The sequence below is a fragment of the Microtus oregoni genome, unplaced genomic scaffold, assembly GCF_018167655.1.
Source record: "Microtus oregoni isolate MIOR12 unplaced genomic scaffold, Mior012 000080F_ref0000499, whole genome shotgun sequence".
NCBI lineage: Eukaryota > Metazoa > Chordata > Mammalia > Rodentia > Cricetidae > Microtus > Microtus oregoni.
Window position 1 is genome coordinate 5,542,565 of NW_024544538.1, and position 21,826 is coordinate 5,564,390.

Below are 21,826 nucleotides of genomic sequence, written 5' to 3' on the forward strand. Positions count from 1 at the left end.
CCTCTCCTACTTTGGTTCCTGAGTGAAAAAGAAAGATGTAGTCGATAATGGCTGTGTCCTTTGCTTAAAGCTACAACTGGGAATTTCAGGCATGCTCCAAAAGTTGATTTATTGGTTAATTTACTTGTAGTCTTGGTCAGATCTGGAAATAGAAAGATTTGATAGAAGTATAAAGAGATTGGCCCACTTCCCTTGGAACCCCGTAATTGGGGTGTGCTTATTGGTTTCAGCTTTGGGGCACATTCAAGCTGATGGCCTTTGAGCACCAGTGAGAGCTTTGTGCAAGGGTGACTCCATTTGGGGAGCAAATGGAGGGACTTTCTTGTTCTTGCACTATGCCTTCCACATAAGTAGGCTTCTCATGCACATTTCTAGCAAAGTAGAGGTGCGAGAGTTGACTTGAGAGTGAAGACAAGTGTTTGTAGTTTTCTTTGAAAACAAGGGAACCAAATGCCGAGGGATGGGGCATTAGGAGCTGGCCTTTCTAGCACAGGGTAAGTGGGCAGAAGTTGGGGCTCAAAAAAACAGACTTTAAGCAAGATTTAACATTGAATTGCTGGGCACCTTTGGGGAGCAGTTTCCATTTGTGCCTGAAGTTCCTTACTTGTATATAAGCCCTGGATGCTCACGTCTTCCTAGTTTTTGTGTCTGCTCTAGAGAAGGAATAAAACCCAAGGCGGCTGTTTTTTCTTGGTAAAGGCAGAACTTGGAATATCTCCTGAAATCAGAGAATCCCTAGTGGTCATTAGTAGATGACTAACGCAGCTAACATGAGGACCCAGGGTCTGCAGTGGGGAATTCGATTTGCCACTCAGTCTAAAATGAAGGAAACAGAGCTTCTGGCTTTTCAATGTGAGCAGACTGGGGAGCAGCAAGTGTATTTTCACCCAAACATTGTTTTGCAATGCCTTGGGGTCTTATGTGGACAGTGCTCTGGGCTCATGGAAAGTCAAGACTGTAGTGTTATTTAATTTAGTACTTGAGAACCCCTGGGATGTAGGATGAGAAAAGCCACGTCCTCTCCTTTCCTCTCCACTTCTTTGTTTCTTCCCGCCTGTGTCCACTAGGATTGCTGGCAAGGGTAGAGGAGAAACAACGGAAAGTGAGCCTTTTGCTGTCAAATATTGATTTCGATTGCAGAAGAGAGCTTCTCCGGAGCACTGTGCATAAGCACATCTTTGCAATTACTTTTAGTTCCGCTTCCCAATACCTTCCTAGTGGACCAAATTCTCTAAAAGGCTAGAGACCAGCTATTATGCCAAACTATTATGTCTCTTTTTCAGACTTTTCACCCAAAATTGAGGAAAAGGAATGGATTGTCCCCTGCTCCTTTGATGAAACTAGCATACAGCCCTGGAACATGGGCTGCTTTGGAAGGCCTGTACAGAGCTGGCCCCAAAGCCTTTCCTAAAGTCCTTTAAAGAATGGCGACGAATGATGGCAAGGGTGAGAGGAAGTATCCGGTAACAGGATACCCCTCACAGAATGCTTTGCTTTCCTCACAGACCACCGGGGAGTGATGTGGATAGGAGGGAAGAGTGGTGCCTTCCCTTACAGTCCCCTTTCTCCCCTGCCCAGGAAGCTTTTCCTCCCATGTGCCTTTTGGCCGTGCCTAGGGAAGTCCCCTAACTCTATTTAAGCAAGGCAAGCCTTTGACATAGATTGGGTGTGAGCAGTAAGCCCCATGACTGGCCCTCCATTGAATTATGTATCCACTGAGAGCTCAGGAGTGAAGAGCAGGATTATGTTGTTTCCTTTTTGTCCCCTAAGGGGACAATATTGGAGGACGATATTGGTCTCTAGTCGATTCTGATATCTGGCTTTTGCTCCATCTAGGAAAGTCCAGAGCTTCCACACTGTTCAAGTCAGGAGGAAGCAGCAGCTCAGGGAGAAAGCAGCAGCCTGAAGAACTCAGCTCAAGTAAAGGTGGGGAGTCAGGAGGACAATGGAAAAGATCAGGAAGAAGAGAAGCTCAATACTGCCTCCATCAGGACCGGCAAATGCAAGGAAAAGAAAAGGAACCATTGCCAAGTTGATGAAAACCAAGAAGACCCGGACGTGCCTAATAAAGTCCCCAGACAAGGTACTAATTCCACCCAGGGAGAAAGGAGCTTAATGCAGATGACTGGGCTTACTGACATATGTAGTTTCCCTCGGTTTTTTTTTGTGGGGGGTGGGGATCCTCTGGCTCTGAGTTTGTGACCTAGCTCTGGCACTCACCAGCTGTTAAATCCCAGGGGTTGCTGTGAGGTTTCTCACAGAATGTGAGTGTGTGGGGTAGCTGCCACACAGAAAAGTGATAATTAGCATCCGTAGTCAAGACAATCGGGGGTAGGTACTGCATCAAGTAACACCATCCCATGCTTTCCATCATGTCACTTTCTTCCAGGCCAACCATTTCCTGCCCTCATCCCTGGTCTGGGAATGTAGGATGGGAAAGGTGTGGTCATGTCTCACTTAGTTGTGTTCTGAGAAGCAGGCTCCCTATCTTTCCAAGATTAAGTGTGAGCTTTGAAGACCTGGCTCACTCCATGGAGTTGCCACTGCTGCTAATGAATTTGAATGCTCGCCAGGAGCTCTAGCCTTGGCCTTCTGTCTATGGAGACTGCTCAAACACCCCCTGGAAGTCCACTTTAGGGAATGCCTGGCAATTGCTCAGGCAGCCACAAAATTAAACTCTGGGGGAAGTTTGAAAACTTCTTTTTTTTTTTTTCACTCAGAAGTACTTGTTTGTAAAACCAAGTTGATGCAGCTCTGACTTGCTGTGTTCTAAATCACAGATCACCCTGCTGATGAGGGGGCCAAACCTGATCTCAGTATTCCACTTACATCCCTTGATGCGACTGACCTTGAATGCTCACTGTGTATGAGGTATGTGACGTGGGTCATCACTTAACTGCTTGCTAGTTCCTTCTCTTTGGTGGCTGGGCCTTTCCCTCTAGTAACTCTTGAGTTAGTTAGTATGTAAAATCATGGCCCAGATGAGATGGAAATCACATTGTCACGAGACCGCTGGTGTCCCCAGCTTACAAATGGTGATCTTTACATCCTTAAGTCATGATTTCAAAAGATCTGGGGAGTGGCAAAGCAACAAAGGTCAAAAACTGATGGGCCCCAAGTGGAGCATGTTTATTTGGTCCTCATTAGATCTGATGTTGTTATGTATGACTGTACAGTGGGCATACACTTGCCAGCTGGTCATGATCCCACGAACTTATCCCAGCCTGTCTCACATTATTGCTCGAGCCTTCGAGGTATTTGAACTTGTGACCCTGAATCTAAACTACTACATTAAGGACTTAAGGGTTAATATCAATGCCATAAGCATTTTCTTTGGAAACCAAAGAGAAGCCTACATTGGTGTGTATTTTATGCTGTCTAAAGAACAGTACATATGATTCTTGGTCAAGCATTTTCCTTCCAACTAGTATGTTATCTATACTTCCTCAGGGCTCTAAAGAGCAGATTATCCATATGCCACACTTCAAGGACAACTAGAAAGATTCTGTGATTGTGGTCTGTTCACCACCTTGAAATGTAATAGTTTATTTCATTTCATAGCTGTGGTGTAGTAGCTGAGAGAAAGGGCTCTGAAGCCACTGTTGGGATCCTAGCTCTTCCCACCTACAGACTCTGTCCTAGAGCAAGTGACATTTTCTGCCACTCTTTTTTCTTTAGTAAAGTAGAAAACAGGGCAGTGAACTCCAGAGCTGTGATGACTGATTAAGAAAAACTATTCAGTGCCTAGAGTAGTGTCTGGAATACAGGGAGTACTCAAAAAATTAACAGTTTTTTTCTTCTTACCCAGAGGTCTTTCATGTTAGATCCATAGACCTCCGAGGAAGCTCTTTGTGTATATTCAAATAGATCCATGAATTCATTGAAGTAATAAGCAAAAGTGTGTGTGTGTGTGTGTGTGTGTGTGTGTGTGTGTGTGTGGTTGTGCATATTTCTAAGAGGAAAGCACATAGCATTCTTTAGATTCTCAAATGAGGTGACTTTCTCCAAAAGTATTAAGAAAGAACTGAGACACTTGAACAAATGTTTGCCTGTCCTTTGCGAGCTTATTCCTCTCCTATTGGTCATATGAGTTTATATTCTGAATGACTTTTCTTAATCATCTGATTAAGAATTAACTATTACCTAAAACACAGACTTTTCTTAGAGAAAATATACTTGGGTCTAGGGGAGTAGCTCAGTGGGAGAGGACTTGGCTACCATTCATGAGGTTCTGGATTTAATAATCAGTATCACAACAATAATAGTAAAATAATAATACACAAAAAAAATCTGTTGTAGCAAGATTTGTTCATAAGCATAGACAGGTCTTAGCCAGTCATCAAACTAAGCTGCAAACACACTGTCAGGAGTCCGCTTAGGTGGTGTAGACAAGAGTGTGCTGAACAGTAGAAGTGGATCCTTTACACCGCTTCATCCCGCCCCTCACAACAGAGTGGCAAGTGCATCATGCTAAACCAAGGTAGGAGACAGCAAAAACCTGCTTTCAAGCTGAGAAGGGGCTCGGTACCTACTGAATCAGTGGCTCTAAAGCCCATGATAGGCACTGTGAAGTAGATTTAATTTAGCTTCCTCAGAAAGAGCAGGTCTTTGTTCTGCTTAACCCTCCTTAACACTCCTGCCAAAACCCGGGCGACCCACAATCAAACATACAGACTCATCCTGTTTGTGTTTTCCCTGTGGAATAAAAATCCTGAGGTTGAAATTCTTTTGTTCGTCTTCCTTTTCTTTTCCTCTTTCATCTTCTTTGTCCCTAACCACAAGGGACTTTGTAGAAGAGTTAGGAATTTGGTTCAAGAAATAAACACACGGAGGATAAGCACCCCGTCTAGTTCACACCCCCTAAGCTTAAAAGCCACTGTGTCCCTCTTTCTGACCCCTTGTTCCGTCTTTGCCCAGAGTAGCTAGCTGTTATGTAGGCTACTAAATTATAGCTAGACTCTCGCTGTCTTATGGTGTAAGGAACCTGGCTAGCCTAGAGGACTTTTTGATTAGAAGCTCTTAACACTTCAGCGGTTGGGAAGAAACATGCAGCTTCCCTTCCAACAGGCTCTGTCTGGAAGTTCCACATCAGATGCCGACGGAATTTCTTTAGTGTGGATGCCCTCACCTGTGTTTTTCTAGGCTTCAAAAGTTCCTTTTCCCACTTGTAGCCATTGGTATTTTTGTCACGATTGTTGGTGGGTTTTGTTTTGGCCCTGGTGTGTCTTTGGAGGAGAGGCTTTGTATTTGGCTACTTTTCTCGTTGCTCTGACTAAATATTTGACCAGAGCAATTTCAGGGAGGAAGTATTTATTCTGGCTTTCCTTTGGCGGGTTGGTGCTCTCATGGTGAGGCAGGCCTAACAGCAGGTGGGCAAAGTGTGGTTGTAAGATCAGGAGCCCTGCCTCTAGCTCACATTGAGTTCCCAATACACAGGAACACAGGAAACAGGCCCTAAGGAGTGTCATTGCTTAGCTCACTGGCTCCTTTTCAGTCAAGATCCCAGCCCAGGCCATGCATGGCACTTCCCACAGTTCAGATGGGTCTTTCCACCTCAGACTAACCTAGACAATCTCTCACAAGTGTCCTGGAGGGTTCTCTCTTTGTGAATCTAGATCCATCAGGTTGGCAATTGGTATTAACCATCACGGGTCTAAAATCACAGGTAGTTTCAAGATGCTTGGGTGTGAATTAGACATTTGTACTACCTGTTCAAGATTCTAGACTGAAATCTAAGCCCTGGTGGAGAAAAGGGAGACAAAGCATGAATTTATACATTTTGATTCGAGAGAGGAAATAGATTGGGTTGTAAGTTTCACAGGGAAAGGGTGGAAAGTGTGACTGGAAGCCAGGGGTAGCAGCCAGCACACACTGCAATCCCAGCACTTGGGATGTCGATGTAGGAAGGTGAAGAGTTCAAGGTGATTTTTTGGCTACATAGTGAGTTCAAGGCCATGCTGGGCTACAGGAGGCCCTATTTTTCTAAAAAGTGGAAGAGTAATTGGAGAGTACATAATGAAACCCTTTTCTGTCTTTAAGTCAACACTGCTGAATTGGAAGGACTCCATTAAGGGAAGTCTGCCCCAATGACCCCCACATCTCAGAATCCTGCCCTGCAATCATTAGGGGCATGAAATTCCCCTTGAGGTTTATCTGGCATGCATCACTGTAGCCATTGGGGCTCATCTCTGGGCTTCTGTAAAACAATACCTTTGCGATAATTCTGTATTCTGAGATATGAAATGAGACTGTTTGCTATCTGAACTAGTTCTCTGGTGGCATAGTGACCCTGGCGATGAGCAAAAGGATCAGTTTTATATATAATCTTGTTATAGCTCCCTAAGTCACTGGGTATTAAGGTAGTTTTCCTTTCCTTTCCTTCTCTTTCCCTCCTGCTTCTTTTTCTCTCTTTGCTGTAACCTGACAGCAAAAGAACACAGTGCAAGGCTGTCACTGGTGGGGAAAGATAGCTCTTTCCAGATAAGCCAGACGTTTTATCTGGACTGACATCTAAGGGAAGGGATTTTTTTCTTACTATTGTTTACCACATCGCTCTGATAATGTGAAATGCTTTCTTGTGAGACAAGCCAGCCCTGCTCTGATTTAAAGCTGTCTCCCTGAAGTGTTTTCAAAACCCTTATCTTAAGTGAAAAAAGGACAGACAGACGTCCCAGTATATACCTCTCTCTCTTCGTAGGTAAGATGCTTTGTGTGTCTCTCTCTGCAGAGCAGAGGGAGGAGGGAGAGTGACAGAAAGGGAAGGAGGAAAGCGTTTGTGGAAGTGCACTTGGGCGGGCAGATGTCGGCTGAGTGGCTGGAATGCAGTTGAATATAAGGACACATGTAGTCCTAGCTGTCTTGTAGACCGAAAGAGGAAGATTAGTTGTGGAGTCAGATGTGATTATACATCCCAAGCTTTCTGTCTACCAGCTAACTCTGTAATCTTGGGCATGTTATCTCGTCTGCTTGCATTTTAATTTCCTCAGCAGTAAAATAGTTTATCATAATTGCCACTTATTAATATATAAAGTTAATTTTAATGAAAAATAGTGTTGCACACAACCATAAATACAGCAGGATAAATATATTTATGGTCTTAAAAGAGCAGTAGTCTCAATCATCAAGCTCTCAAGAAAAAAATAGTTTTGTATATTAGCAGTAGATAGAATTTATCAATTATCCTCATATGTATAATCAATAATATCTAAAAGTATTCAGATATCATGAGTATGCCTATAATACCAATACTCAGAAGTTTGAAGCAGGTGAATTAGGAGTCACAGGCCAGCCTGAGCTACAGAGTGAGAACCCGCCCCTGAGAAACAGCAAGGGTGAGGAATCGAGGGGAGGCAGCACATATTTCTAATCCCAGCGAGCAAGAAACTGAGGCAAGAGGCTTGCCAGTGCTCTTAGGCTAATGGTGCTATAGAACAAGACCTTATCTTAAAAAAAAAAACAAACAATGAAGAATGGGTAGTGGTGGTGTGCACCTTTAATCCCAGCACTGGGAAGGCATGCAATATAAAAGTAACTACTGTAACCTCCAAGCTACACTCTTGAGTTCTAGTTTGTTCCTTCTTATAAGTTGGCCATGTGTATTTGCAGCTGTAAAGGGTATACTCTGATTTGGCCTAAATTGTAAAACTTAGATTGAATTTTAGTATATTTCTTCAGTCTGGTTTCTTCTTTTAAAGTCCGTATCAACATGTAAGTGGTTTGTTCATTTTCATTAGCACACGGCGTCTCGTTGTGTGAGTGTACCACAGTCTCCTCGTTCTATTCTAGATGGGTACTTAGCTGGGCTGGCTCTAGTTTAGAAATATCATGGATGGCCACCGCTTTTGCGTGTGCCAGTGTTTGCCTGGTTTTCTACTAGGTTATTGGTTTTCCCTACTGCTTTGGGTGTGTTTTTCTTACAAGTTCTAGGTATATTTTAGATACAAGCTTTTTCTTACCTGGGCATGGCAAGCACTCTCCCCTTGCCCTTTTAATTATGCTTTTAGATGAACTTAAAAATTCTTAATCTTAGTGCAGTTGAAATTAGTGATCTTCTCACTTATAGTTAGTGTTTCTTTGAGTTTTCTCTACTTCCATCTCTGTTTCATCAAGATGTTCTCCGATTTTACATTCTGGAAGTTGTTTTTCTTTTCAGATTTATTTTTTTTTCACATCACCTGGAATTGATTTTTGTGTGTGGTATAAAAGATGGCCCACTTTCATGTCTCTGTCCAGATAGCCGCTCTAGCCTTTATACAGATTGTTTGTGCTTTCAAACCCTCCTGTGGCCCTGTTTGCAAATGTCACATTTGTCATAAGTCAAGAATCCATGCCTGGTTCTATTCCTGAGCTTTCTATTCTGTTCCATGGATCTATTTTTCCTTGTGCTGGTACATACTGTTTTAACCATCGTAGCTTTATAATAAGTTCTGATGCTTGGTAAAGCAAGTCCTCCCACATCCTTGTTCTTCAGATGTGTCTTGGCTCTCAGCCTTTTGCATATCCTTATTGCATTTAGAAAGATGCTTGCCAAGTTTTTCCTCAAACAAATCAACCAAATAAAATAACTCATTGGGATGTATTGAGGTGCAGCAAATGTTTACAGTTCTTTTCTAATTGATTTTTTGAGACTATCATTTCTGAGTCCTGTGTTTACATTATTTTCAGCTCTCCCTTTCCCCCTCCAACTCCTCCTGTGTCTCCTTCCTCCTTCTCAAATCATTGACCTCTTCTATTGACCTCTAATTAAATATGTGTGATACCATATACCACAAGGCTCACAACCTCTTGCTCTAAATTGAACACTCGTGGGAAGTCAAAAGAAGCTGGCCAAGATTTGTCTCATCTTGCTCAATGTAAAAGCCACTTGCTCCTCCTCCTCCTCTTCTTCTTCATTTCTTTCTTTATTTATTTATTTAATTTTTTTTGAGACAGGGTTTCTCTGTGTAACAGCTCTTTCTGTCCTGGAACTTGTTCTATAGACCAGGCTGGCCTCGAACTCACAGAGATCCGCCTTCCTCTGCCTTCTGAGTGCTGGGATTAAAGGTGTGTACCACCATCATCCGGCTGAGCCCCAGTTAATAGTCACCACCAGCTGTCCCCTAACTCTTGGTCCTGCTTCAGATGAACCTCTCTTTACACAAAATAAATCTATGCATCTCTGAATGTGTAGAATACTTTTTTATTAAGGGTCCCCAGTTTCCCCAGATTGATTTAAAAACATCCTCCTGCCGGGTATTGGTGGTGCACGCCTTTAATCCCAGCACTAGGGAAACAGAGGCAGGCAGATCTCTGTGAGTTTGAGGCCAGTCTGGTCTATAAGAGTTAGTTCCAGGACAGGCTCCAAAGCTACAGAGAAACCCTGTCTCAAAAAACAAAAAACAAAACAAAAAATCCTCCCTTCTGAAAGCAATAAGATCTATTAGGAATATGGTACATATAAACATACTTTTATTTGTAAGAATGTAAGTAGATATATGCACATATTTTACATGTCTATTGATAGGAGTAAATGCGTTAGCATATTACTTACTACTGCTAGGAAAATTGTCTATCCACACAAGAGGCAGGCGCATGTTTGTTACAGATGTAAGAACCTTCAGGCACCAAATGTCACTTAAATGAAGGAAAAATTAAAGGTTAGCAAACGAATTGAGTTTTTCCCCCATTGTAATATGGTATACATGGTCTATGTGTGTGTGTGCATGTGGCTATCTCTCCGTGCGTATTTGTGTGCTTACAGTATACTCTGGTAAACAGGTTGGCCAAATACTTTCTTAATAATGGAATCTGTTCAGACACTCTGAGCACTAATCTGAATTTTTCTTAGACCAGACAGGAAAAGGCTAATGTTACAAAATAATTTGGTTATGCCCTAAATATGAAGCTCTGCATCTTTCTACATATAGTTCAGGAATGAAAAGGAAAATGCTGGTGATAAGACACACAGAGTGCCCTCCCTCAGGTTTGGATAAAGAGTTCTGTGAACACTTAACCATGAATGCCCCTATCTTTTATTTTGAAATCTCATTAAAATTTCTTCTATTTCATTTGCTAAATTTCAGATTATTCTATGAGCCAGTCACAACAACTTGTGGGCATACCTTTTGCATGAAGTGTCTTGAGAGATGCCTAGATCATAACGCGAAGTGTCCACTGTGCAAAGATTCTCTTTTCCAGGTAAACCGCTCTTTCTTCCTCGGTTGTGTTAACTTATTTTTTACTAACTCAGTGCTCAACTGGGTCCTAAGCCACTGTACTGTGCTTGGCCAAAATACCTCCCCCCATTCCCCCCCCCCCCGCTTACCATCTGTTTATTTCTGCTGTCTCCTAAACATCCTTTCTCTCTCCACAAAGTCCTTCAGGAAAATGAGGCAACATCTAGCTTTTCAATAACTCTCAGTAATGAAGTTCATTTGTGTTAGAAGCAAAAGCATGAACTAGACGATAAACAGAAATCTTGGTTCTGGTACCTTTGTGGCACTGCATAAGCAATAATCTTGAGTGAATTTTGCTTCCACTATCCTTGAACTAGATAGCTCTGACTTCGGCATACAGTGATGTTTACTTATGCTTAAAGAGGTCAGCTGCTGTAGGCCCCAGCCACCACCTGCTCAGAGAACCATCTCAGATGTCAATGTGATCTTTCGACAACTCCTCGGGAGCCACCGCTCTTATCAGCAGATACTTGTCAAGCTTTGAGGACTTGAGAGTCATCAAAATTAACGATGCAAGCGTATATCTTCATGTGGGCCTTATGGGCTTTCCTATAGCAAAAGAAAGAGATGTATGTTGCTTTCCTTCCTTCAGAGACTCGAGGATCTCAGCTTACAAACAGTATTACTGTTGCTTTCCCCTTATCATCCCTGAAAAGAGGCCGCAGGAGCTGGGTTATCTCTAGAGAATGGCAACGCAGGCTGGTAGTTCCAGGATTTGGGAAGCTGAGACAGTGGCATTGTGAGTTCAATGTCTACCTGAGTCACCCAGGATAGACCTTGTCTCATGAAGAAAAGTGATTATTTATAAGTTCTTTTTTTTACAAATATTTATTTATTTATTTATTATGTATACAATAGTCTGTCTGTGTGTATGTCTGCAGGCCAGAAGAGGGCACCAGATCTCAGTTCAGATGGTTGTGAGCCACCATGTGGTTGCTGGGAATTGAACTCAGGACCTTTGGAAGAGCAGGCAATGCTCTTTACCACTGAGCCATTTCTCCCAACCCCCCTATTTATAGGTTCTTATAGGCCCACAGAAGTGCATGCTGAGCCTCTCTTACCTCTGACATTGACAAAAAGGAGCTAGAGCGAAGCCATCGTCCAGGGTAGCCTTGAGAAGGAGAATGGGAAACCGCTAATGGAATAGCTTCACTTAGATAAAGACGTGGGATTCACAACCTGATTGTAGATAAGATTCTCATGGTTCTTCTATTTAAATGAGATATCCATGCTGTGTTAGTTAACACCATAAAGTTCACACCAACAGAAGGAGAAACATCTACCATATGCTCAGCCTCTAGAGAAAAGCGCTGTTACCATTTTAGGGTGTCCGCTTCCTGGAGTTTTGTTTTAGCATCAGCAGAGGAATCACTTTCCCACGTAGACTGCCTACCTCTTGAGGCACTGCTTTACCCTAAAACCTGGGACTGGACATTATGGATTTTTGCCTGTTGCCATGCAATGGCCGTACTTGATAAGGCATCCAGAAGGCAGAAGCCGTGGGATCTCAGACTCAGAGGCTCGAAGATATTCTCATCTAGCTCTGTATTCATCCAGGGGCATACTTCCACCACTTAACAGAGTGATACATATTCCAGCCATGTTAGTTGTTGAGTAGAGACTCCTGGGGAAGAAACAAAATTAATTGTCTGAAGCCAGCAATTCGGTACTTAGGAGCTCCCTCTGCTGAGTCCCACCACAATCAATTCTCTGCAGATATTAATTTTTTATTTATTATTATTTGAGAATTTCACGAGTGCTGTATTTACTTCCTTTTTCCCTCTCTCCTTCCATCCAATCCTGCCTATGACCCCCCCACTCCCTCTCAATTTTGTGACCTCATATTCTTTAACTAGTGTTTCATATATGTGTGCATATAAATATATAACTACGACTTTCCGAGTCCAGTTAGTGTTGCTCATACGCATGTGCTCTTGGGGCTGATCACTGATATTAAATGACCAATTAACGGCTTTCTCCCTGGGGAAGATGGATCCTTCCCCTCCCAGCAGCCTTTAGTGGCCTGGAGCTCCTCATCTAGGAATAGCTTCATGGGATTTCCTCATTACACAAATAATAGGTTTTCTGGGGATGTCATTTGTTCAAGCCTTGTTTAGAGAATTGTATTATTGTTCAGATTTTATGGGTACAACTTTCCAGGCATATAGAGAAGGAAGCACACATCCTGGTCCTCTGGCTCTTACCGCCTTTCTGTCCCCTCTTCTGTGATGTCCTGAGTCTTACATGTAGGGATTGTGTTGTAGTTGTTCAATTGGGGATGAGCAGCCCACAGTGGATTGTTATCTACATTTTGACCAGTTGTGACTTTCTGTACTAGTCTTTGTCTGCTACAAAAAGAAGCTTCTTCGGTGAGGGGTGAGAGCTGCACGTCCCTGAAGGATAAGTATTTAGAATACAATTACAAATAGATTGTATTGCTTTAGGAAAGTTGAAATAATAAGTTCTCCTCTAAGGTTTTACTGTTCTATTAGAAGATATTTTACCATTCAATGTTTGGGCCATATTATTAATACATACTGCACTTAGATCTCTGGGTATGCATATGGTAGGGACATTCTAACCTAAGTCTGATTCTGAGTTTCAGTGATACCTAAGATGGTGACATAAACTGGCAATGAGACAACCACCTGTATTTGGCCATTAGTTTTTGTGTGGTTTCTATTTTAACTAAAGTTAAGACATGGAGACTTGGCAATATCTAGGAGCCAAGCATTCGATTGGAGTGGAGGTGGGCAAGGCAACAAAGGGTACATGAACACAGCTGTCTGATTCTCTGGACCCTTTGTGTTTCAGCACTTCCAAGATAGAGTTCGTAAACACAAAAATACAGTTCAGACATGAACCTCTCAAATCCAAAGCTTTATGACATCTGTGAAATTTTTCAAAAGCTTAATGCAACATTTTTTGTTAAAATATTTTTAATTATAAATGTTCAATTGAATTTTTTTAGGAAAATCATAACTCTAACATCCAAAAGATACATATATTGTGGCTGGATTAGCTTCCAAATTATGGGTCCAAATTACAACACATGCATGATTTGACTACTGTCTGGTCTCCATCAGACTACATCTGGGCTACACTTGATTGTCTGTGTTTTTTTTTTTTTCGTGTGGACTGTATATTATCTCATTACTTTGATCCATTTCTAGGGCTTTCAATCAAGAAAGTACAGCAAGAACATAATAATGGAAGAACTAATAGCTAAATTCCTGCCAGAAGAACTCAGGGAACGAAAGCGCCTTCATGAAGAGGAAATGGAAGAACTTTCTAAGTATGTTTAATGCATGTTTCTGGCTTCCGTTTCATGTGTGTCCGCTCACAAAAACTGACACATTTCCTAGCAACTTCTGGTTCAATGATGCCATGTCGTTACTAGCTTGATATGGCCATGAGGAGAATATTTGCATCATGGAAGTCAACAAATGCTACAAATTGTCCTCCCCCCCCCCCCGCATCCCTCTCAGAAGCAGTTGTTAAACATTTACCAGTATGTCTCCTAAGAAGCTCAGCGGCAAAGCACAGAGGCACCTGATGCGTCTCAGCACTAGGAAGTACGTGCTATGGGCTGGACTGAGTTAACGGGCAGCTTAATCAGCAGACCTCATGAGACAGCTAGGAGATGCCTTCAAGTCCTTAAGCGGGTGATGGCTGGGTAAACAGTGGTGTGAAGCCACACCTGGGGTTAAGGCCCAGTTCTATCAGGGAGTGTGTTTCGTGGTCGTGGACATGCCATTCAACCTTTCTGGGATTCAGTTCCCTTGCCAGTGACTTGAAGCTGATAGCTCTTGTATTGTAGGCTTATTCTGAAGACCCGAATGAGTTGCTGCACAGCAAGCACTTATTAAGGCAATAGTGCCTATACTCGCTGTGTATTTTCTCTGCTGCACAGTATGAGAGGGGAAGGCTCGGAATGGAGACATAATTGGATCTTCCGGGGCTCTGAGTGCCATGCACTTAGCAAAAAAGCAGGAAATAACAGCTAAGTCCTGCACCTCTGGCTGCTGCCCTCCTCCCGGCCCTCCCTAAGAGTTCTGACAGCGTTCTGCTGGAAAACAGCTTCCTGAGGGAAAAATCACGGCTGTTTTTATGCCCTCTGGGAAGAGATCACTTTCGAACTGGGCGTCCCATTTGTCTGGATGTGCCTTCACTTCACATGTTTTTCTCAGAGACTAAATTTTTTTTTTATATTGAAACCACTCTGCACAGTTTTATCTCATTTCTGATCCTTCACTTAGTCTTTAACCCAGTGGTTCTCAACCTTCCTAACGCTGTGACCTTCTAATACAGTTCCTCATAACATGGGAGTCCCAACCATAAAAATATTTTCGTTGCTACTTCATAACTGCAATTTTGCTGCTGTTATAAATCATAATGCAAATACCTGCTATGCAGAGTATCTGATATGCAACCACTGTGAAAGGGCTATTTGAACCCCAAAGGGGTCATGACCCACAGGTTGAGAATGGTTGTTTTAACCTCTCTGAGTCCTTTTCTCAACTATCATGCAAAGTTGTCCTAATAAATAGTGGTACATACTGAGGGGCTTTCTGTTTAAAGGCATCTCAGACTGGACCCCTTTTAGGATTTATACAGATGGTCTTACATTTCTTGGCCCCTTTAGATGTAGTGTCCCTGCACCAGTTTTACTGGATGCTTCAGGGGACTAGGATCTATGAAGAGCTGTCCCAGTTGGAGATTCCCCATAGAGCCATGTGTCTGAATTTTCAAGGATATTTATTGAAAGGCAGATTCCTGCATCGCAATTCCAGAGGGAATGCATCAGTATCTCTGAAGGTGTAATGGTCCAGTCATCTAGACTTAAGGGTCCCCAATTATTCTTATGTCCATGAGCATTTGAGCATCACTGGGCTACATTTGTCTTGGCGGTCTCTTGCTGGCTACTCCTCCTAGCTGGGTCTGCTCTCAATGGTCTCTGAGAGACGTGGCAAACTTGAGATGCTTGTAAGGACTTTGCGGTACTGCCCATCTGCAAAGCTGGGTGCATTTATAACATCAGTGCTCTTCTTCATATCTCAAACAAAATGCCTGAAGTGGTCCAAATGAGAGAGAGGGAGGGAGAGAGGGAGGGAAGAAAGGTAGGAGCAGCATAGTACTATGGTATTAGTATTATAATACATCATTATGTATTATATTATGTATTAGTATACTGTATTACTGTATTAGTATTATAATACAGTATTATGGTAATCGAGATCTAATCAACAAACTTAGAATGTGTGCAATGCCAGCTTAGGCTTTCAGACTTGGATCATGGAAATTGCCTTACAGAATCAAGGGCACTTCAATGTTTCCCTATCCGCCATTAAACTTTGATGACTCCTTGTCTTACTCCAAGGAAACATACTGTGACATTGACCAACCTGTCGGTTCTCTGCTCCATTGGTTTAAGATCCATTTCATCTTCTCTTCCCGACAGCTTAACTAAGAATGTGCCTATTTTCGTTTGCACCATGGCCTATCCCACTGTCCCTTGTCCCCTGCATATCTTTGAGCCTTGTTATCGCCTGATGATTCGGAGATGTATTGAGACAGGCACAAAACAGTTTGGCATGTGCCTTGGAGATCCTGTCAGAGGGTAAGTGAGGAGACCTAGGGAACAGGGAAGTTAGGTATAAGGGTGATGGAGGAAGGTCATTGGTTAAATAAATAGAAACTGCTTGGCCCTCATTGGTTAGAAGATAGGTGGGAGGAGTAAACAGAACAGAACGCTGGGAGGAAGAGGAAGTGAGCTCAGACTCCAGAGCTCTCCTCTCGGGAGCAGACGCCTCAGAGAGACGCCATGCTCCCAGCTCCCAGGCAGACGCACCCGATGAAGCTCCGACCCAGGATGGACATAGGCTAGAATCTTCCCAGTAAGCGCACCTAGGGGCGCTACACAGGTGATTAAAAATGGGCTAAATTAATATGTGAGAATTAGCCTAGAAGAGGCTAGATAGAAATGGGCCAAGCAGTGATTAAATGAATACAGTTTGTGTGTTGTTATTTTGGGCATAAGCTAGCCAGGCAGCCGGGGTGCTGGGGACACAGCCCCACCACCCTTATTTCAACATAAGGGGATTTCTCTTTTACTTCGGAGGGCTTCGTGTGGTGGGATCAACCAAGTTCGTGAGGTTAGCCAGCTCAGAGCACCCAAACATCTGTGAGGATCACGTTCCCTCTGATACCTACTTTATAGTATGAGTTCTATTTTAAGTAACCCTAGAGGTAATCTTTCATTAAGCAGGTTCCATACATTGCAAAACTTGTCTTGTAGGCTAGGGCTGTAGCTCAGCTTGCCTGTCAGTCACAAAGCCTGGGAATCGATCCTCCGCAGTACATAAACCTGGAGTGCTGCACACCCACAATCCCAATAGTAGTGAGTTGGAGACAAGAGAAAACAAAGTTTAAGGTCACCCATGACTACATGCAAAGTCCAGGGACAGCCCACAATACATGAGAGCCTGTCTCAAAAACAAGTGAAACCCAGAAACACACAAACAAAATTGTTTTGTAAAGAGTGTTAGCCCTAGAGCTAAGTTACCCACTTTAATATTTGAGTGCTGGCCTTGGAGTTACCTTTGATGTTGGGCAAATCATTTAGCCTTTCTGTCTCCAGTTTCTTTGTGTGTTAAGTGGGCATGATGGTATGCCTACCTAGCTGGTCTTGCTTATTGGGAGAGCTGATGGGCTCCAAGCATTACACAAGGTTCCTATCCAAATAAGTCCATTGGGGATACTGTAATATAATGTTGTGTAGCAAGTAATTTATAAGCAATAGGGTTTTTTTGAGCCAGGGTTTCATACTGTAACCTAAGGTGACCTGGAACTCACTGTATAGCCCAGACTTGCCTCAAACTCATGGCAATTCTGCTTCAGCCTCCCCTACATTAGGATTCCAGGTGTGAGCCACCACAGGCAATAGACATTTATGCCTACAGTTATCAAGGCTGTGATGCCTACAGCCAATGTGCCAGCATCTGATAACAGTAATGTTTTCTTTTTCTGAATCCAGAGTCTAGGTAGGTGTCTTAGTTAGGGTTTCTGTTGCTGTGCAGAGACACCATGACCATGGCAACCCTTCTAAAGGAAAACATTTAACTGGGGTGGCTCACTTACAGTTCAGAGGTTCAGTCCGTTATGGTCATGAAAGAACATGACAGCAAACAGGCAGACCTCTTGGTCAGAAGGCAATAGGAAGTAGACTCAGACACTGGGTAATATCCTCAGCATAGGAGACCTCAAAGCCCACCTCCACATTGCCACACTTCCTTCACCAAGGCCATACCTACTCCAACAAAGCCACACTTCCCAATAGTGCCATTCCATATGAGCTTAAAAGGGCCATCATTGCATTCAGACTACCACAGAAGGTATTCTACCATTGAACTATATCCTAAGCCTATTTTATTTCATTTAAGACCAGGTAGGACTAAGTTGCCTAAGCCAACCTCAAATTTGTGGTTCACCTGCCAACAGCCTCTTTTGTGGCTAGGACTATCATTATATGCTCTCATGTCCAGGATGTGGATAACATCTTGGTAGAAAGGCAAGGAGGAAGGGAGAGAAGGGAAGCCCAACCCTCCTCTTGCTAAAGAACACACTTTTGCAGTAATTAATCCACTCATGTGGGCAATGCCTTCAAGGCCTGATCACTTCTTAAAGGCAGGACCAGTGTTAAAATGGCAATTCAATTTCAACACCAGCTTTTGAAAAGGACAAACATTGAAACCAAAGCACTGCACATAGTGTGCAATCAACAAATGAGAGTCAGTTTACCATTCTGTTCAGATCTTTTCTCCTCACAGGTGCTGTCTGATGGATAGGTACAGTTGTAGATCAGGGCAGAGAAGTCCTCTAGCAAACAGCCCAGGGTGCTAGGCATGGTGATCTAGGCCAAGGACGGCAGAACTCATCAACAATCCACTCTCTTGACTTGATTCTCAATAACCAGCTTTGCAGAATACGGCTGCATGCTAGAAATCAGAAATGTCCAATTCTTTGCTGATGGCCGATCGGTGGTTGACAGCATAGGCAAGAGGCGCTTCAAGGTGCTCAATCAGGGCCAGCGGGATGGCTACAACACAGCTGATATTGAATACATTGAAGATCAAAAGGTAAGGGCAGCCAGGGTCAAGAAACCTAAAAGTCAAATTATTATTGTAGCTTGGTATACAAAGATGATTGTGAAGAGGTTTCTCAGAATTGGACTGGGGCCTTGGGATTTCTCACCAAATTGGTCCTAGATGAATGCTACTGGGCAGCTGCCCACCTGCATCCAAAGCCCTCTCTCCCCCTTTCTCTCCCTCTGGGGGCTCGGTGTAGAATGGGGTACACATAAGCATTTTAACTACGGCTTGATTTATATTTTCCAGTGCATTTTTTGAGATTATTGTAGATTGCAATAGAAATTCATTTTTAAAATGTCCAACCTGCTTAAGAACTGTGTTCCTACCTCAGAGTCATTCAGCGTCCCCAAAAGTAAAAGCAAAATGTCATATACCCTGAGCTAAGGGGTAGAGGAAGAGGTCAGTAATCCTATGCTCATTTGTATAAATTAGGTTGTAGATTGATGCATGGTGAATGGATAAATTCATTTGGCCTTGAGGATGTGCTGAGGCACAGATACAGCCGTATCTCCCTTCCCAGTGAGTAGGGAAGAAAAGGACATAAAGATGGAAGGGGCAGAGGCATAAAGCAGCCCAGTGAACTTTACTCATATGCCATCACCTGGGCTAGCTCAAGCTTCCCGCTGCTGTCTCTCTGCCTGTTGTTTCGGGCATTTTTCTCGGTTAAACCTTTCGTCTTCCTGCTCTCTATGCCATATTCGTACCCAGTCCAGCACCTGGCTGCTGGGTGTTCCACATTTGACCGAGGAGAGAGCCAGAAGGGGAAAGGAAAGGCAGGTCAGAATCTCAAAAGAGAGTCGGGTGTCCGAAAACAACTCTGAGGTGGGTGGAGAAGGCAGAGACTGCTTCACTTGCATTTTGATATTTGCAGGTTGAGGGAGAAGACCGTGCCGAACTCATGGGGCTGCATAACTGTGTGTATGAGCAAGCCTCCTCGTGGTTTCATTCGCTCAAAACATCGCTCAAGAATCGGATACTAAATCACTTTGGTCCGATGCCAGAGAAAGATGAAGATCCCCAGGTATACAAGTATATCTGTTCAGAACAGGTTGCCCCACCAGGTGGGACATTCCAGGCTTTGTAACTAGATGGGTGTGGGGTTGGCATCCAATATAGTCTTGTGTGGCTAAGTAGTGAGCATCACAGGTAGGACCAAAAGGATCCCCAGTCAGAATTGGCTTTATAAAGGTAAGTAGTAGGAACTTGGAACTAAGACAAATATTGAGACATAGGTGAGGTGAGAGGAAGGGAGCAGCGACACTACCGACAGGAGAGCCTTCGATGGGAGTCCAGACCCACAGCCATGGTAATATTAGGTGACAGGGACACATGTAACAGCCAGGGAGTAAGAGAGATGAAAACTAAGGTTGCACCTCTAGCTGGCTTGATGTCCCCTTTTCCAGTTCTGCAAGAGCTAGGAGGTAGGATCACCTATGCTACAAGAGTCCAGCTGCAGAATCCTTCATAGCCGGCCCATCAATGTGTAACCCTGCGAGTCTAGACTCTTGCCATTGTTCCTAGGTTGAGCAGGTCCTGAGAAAGGTGGTCCCCAGGACATAGTTCATTAGGTTCTACTGGATTGCTCTTCTTCCTTGAGGCCTGGGTCTCTACAAGCTCAGGCTGCAGATCCAGAGTACACTAGGAATGTGGGGAGAATTCGGTTTTCCCACAATTTGCCTGCCTTGTTTTTCAATCAGGCAGTGTTTGTGGGGACTTCCAGTTTGGAGAAGAGACGGCCTAAGCTGTACTATTCTCTTAATGCTGCCTTTCCCTATATGCTAAGCTGGCTGCCCCCACACTGCTGGAACCTCTCTGATTTCTTTTCTAACGTATGCTCCCTGATTCTATTACCATAGAAAAATCTGATTATATATATACATACTCTGACTTTTCTGACAGTGTGGCTTTGGGTAAATATCTTTCCCCTTTCTCAACTTTTCTCTAAAATCAGAGGGGATCATTAAGAGTCTGAAGTTCCTCCTCTTCCTTCATTCTGAGACCTCAAAACACATATCTGCTCCCTAATGGGCTGAACTGGCTTGCTTCCTGCAGCCCACAGAGTGGCTCTTCTCCCTCCGTATAACGGCATCCCTCGCATGTTCTAAAGAGAGCAAGGGCAGCAAGTGCTTTCTGGTGACCCAGCTCTTGGCTATGGTGATTTAAGAAGTCAGCGTAACTCGGAACAAGGTCATGTTCGAGCTTAATGTTCCTCTTCACCTGCTGAGGAACATTCTCTGCCAGTCAGGCAAAAGATACAGAATAACAGTGCTAAGCACATCTTCCACAGGAGAAAGCACAGGTGCCTCGGTGTGATTCATAAGGCCATAATGACATGGCAAGTCCGAATCATTTCCTTTCTTATTAGTTTTGTTATCATGTTGCCTTGGTGGTGGCGGCGACAGCAAAAACTCATCCAGTTTGCTGTATCTAATCCTGCAACCCCAAGCAATTCCACGAATAAGAATTTCGCGCCTCGGTGGGAGGTTTCTTAGAAACAGCAATGGTATTAACATCAACTTAAGTCTCTGCCTGGTGATCCTGGGAAAGAAAGCTCAGAATAGCAATCTGGTATCCAAAAGTGATTGTAAGAGAAAATAGATTGCACACTACAGTGAGGTACACACACACACACACACACACACACACACACACACAAAGACAGAGACAGAGGAGATGGGGGTGTCCCAATGCTTTCAGGGACATTCAGGGAGAAACCCACACAGCATTTTGGAGTAAAATAACTTCATATGGAGGGAGCGAGACCAGCAAGCGCTTCTCTACGAGCCGAAAGCTGACTCGTTCTGAAAGTTGTGGGAAGAAAACTCATTTGAGGCTTAGTAATAAATGTCTAAGATGTGTGCTCAGGAAGCTGATGACAAAGAACATGTCGGTGAAGGATTGGTAAGGGATGAGACATGTCTTTATTGGAGAAAACCCCGAAGGTTAACAGGAATGTATTTCCTAATTGAAATGTTTGCTTGCTATTCTTTGAAACTGGAAATCATAGCTCTTGGTTTCAGGGGAGAAGGTAGCTATGGTTCTGTTTGGGACATGGTATATTTAGACTACAGCCGTCCACCAAAGTAAGAAAATAATGGGTGTGAAGCCATCATGCCAAGCCCAAAGAGCCCTAGGATTAAAGGCCTGAATTTTAAATGGATAAGTCCAAAGGGTCTTCGGAGTGAAAGAGAGAAAATAGTTGGTACTCCAGAGCTTGTAAAACCACGCTGCTTAGGAAGCACAGAGTATGTGGTAAGATGCTGGTTTGCTTGGTTTAACAAGTACTAAAAGAGACTGCAGCTCCAATGAGGGAGAAGGCCCCAGTCCTGGAGGACTAAGACAGTTCTATTTCAAGAGAGCATCCAGGACCCAGGCTCTTTTATCACAGGGCTGTGCCATCTCTAGAAAGTTCTTTTTTCCTGACTAAAGAAGACTGGTCATCACCATGTCTTCAGTCTTGCT

At 43.4% G+C, this 21,826-nt stretch overlaps 1 protein-coding gene across 1 annotated transcript in view; it reads left to right on the forward strand.

Moving 5' to 3' along the window:
- LOC121441667 (LON peptidase N-terminal domain and RING finger protein 3-like) overlaps positions 1 to 21,826 on the forward strand; it is a 113,862-nt gene that overhangs the window by 86,495 nt on the left and 5,541 nt on the right. The window contains exons 6-12 of the mRNA XM_041642870.1: positions 1,837 to 2,083; positions 2,781 to 2,871; positions 10,062 to 10,176; positions 13,388 to 13,509; positions 15,676 to 15,834; positions 18,190 to 18,352; positions 19,236 to 19,385. Of these exons, the coding sequence (XP_041498804.1) occupies positions 1,837 to 2,083; positions 2,781 to 2,871; positions 10,062 to 10,176; positions 13,388 to 13,509; positions 15,676 to 15,834; positions 18,190 to 18,352; positions 19,236 to 19,385 (1,047 nt within the window). The remainder of the gene's footprint in view (positions 1 to 1,836; positions 2,084 to 2,780; positions 2,872 to 10,061; positions 10,177 to 13,387; positions 13,510 to 15,675; positions 15,835 to 18,189; positions 18,353 to 19,235; positions 19,386 to 21,826) is intronic.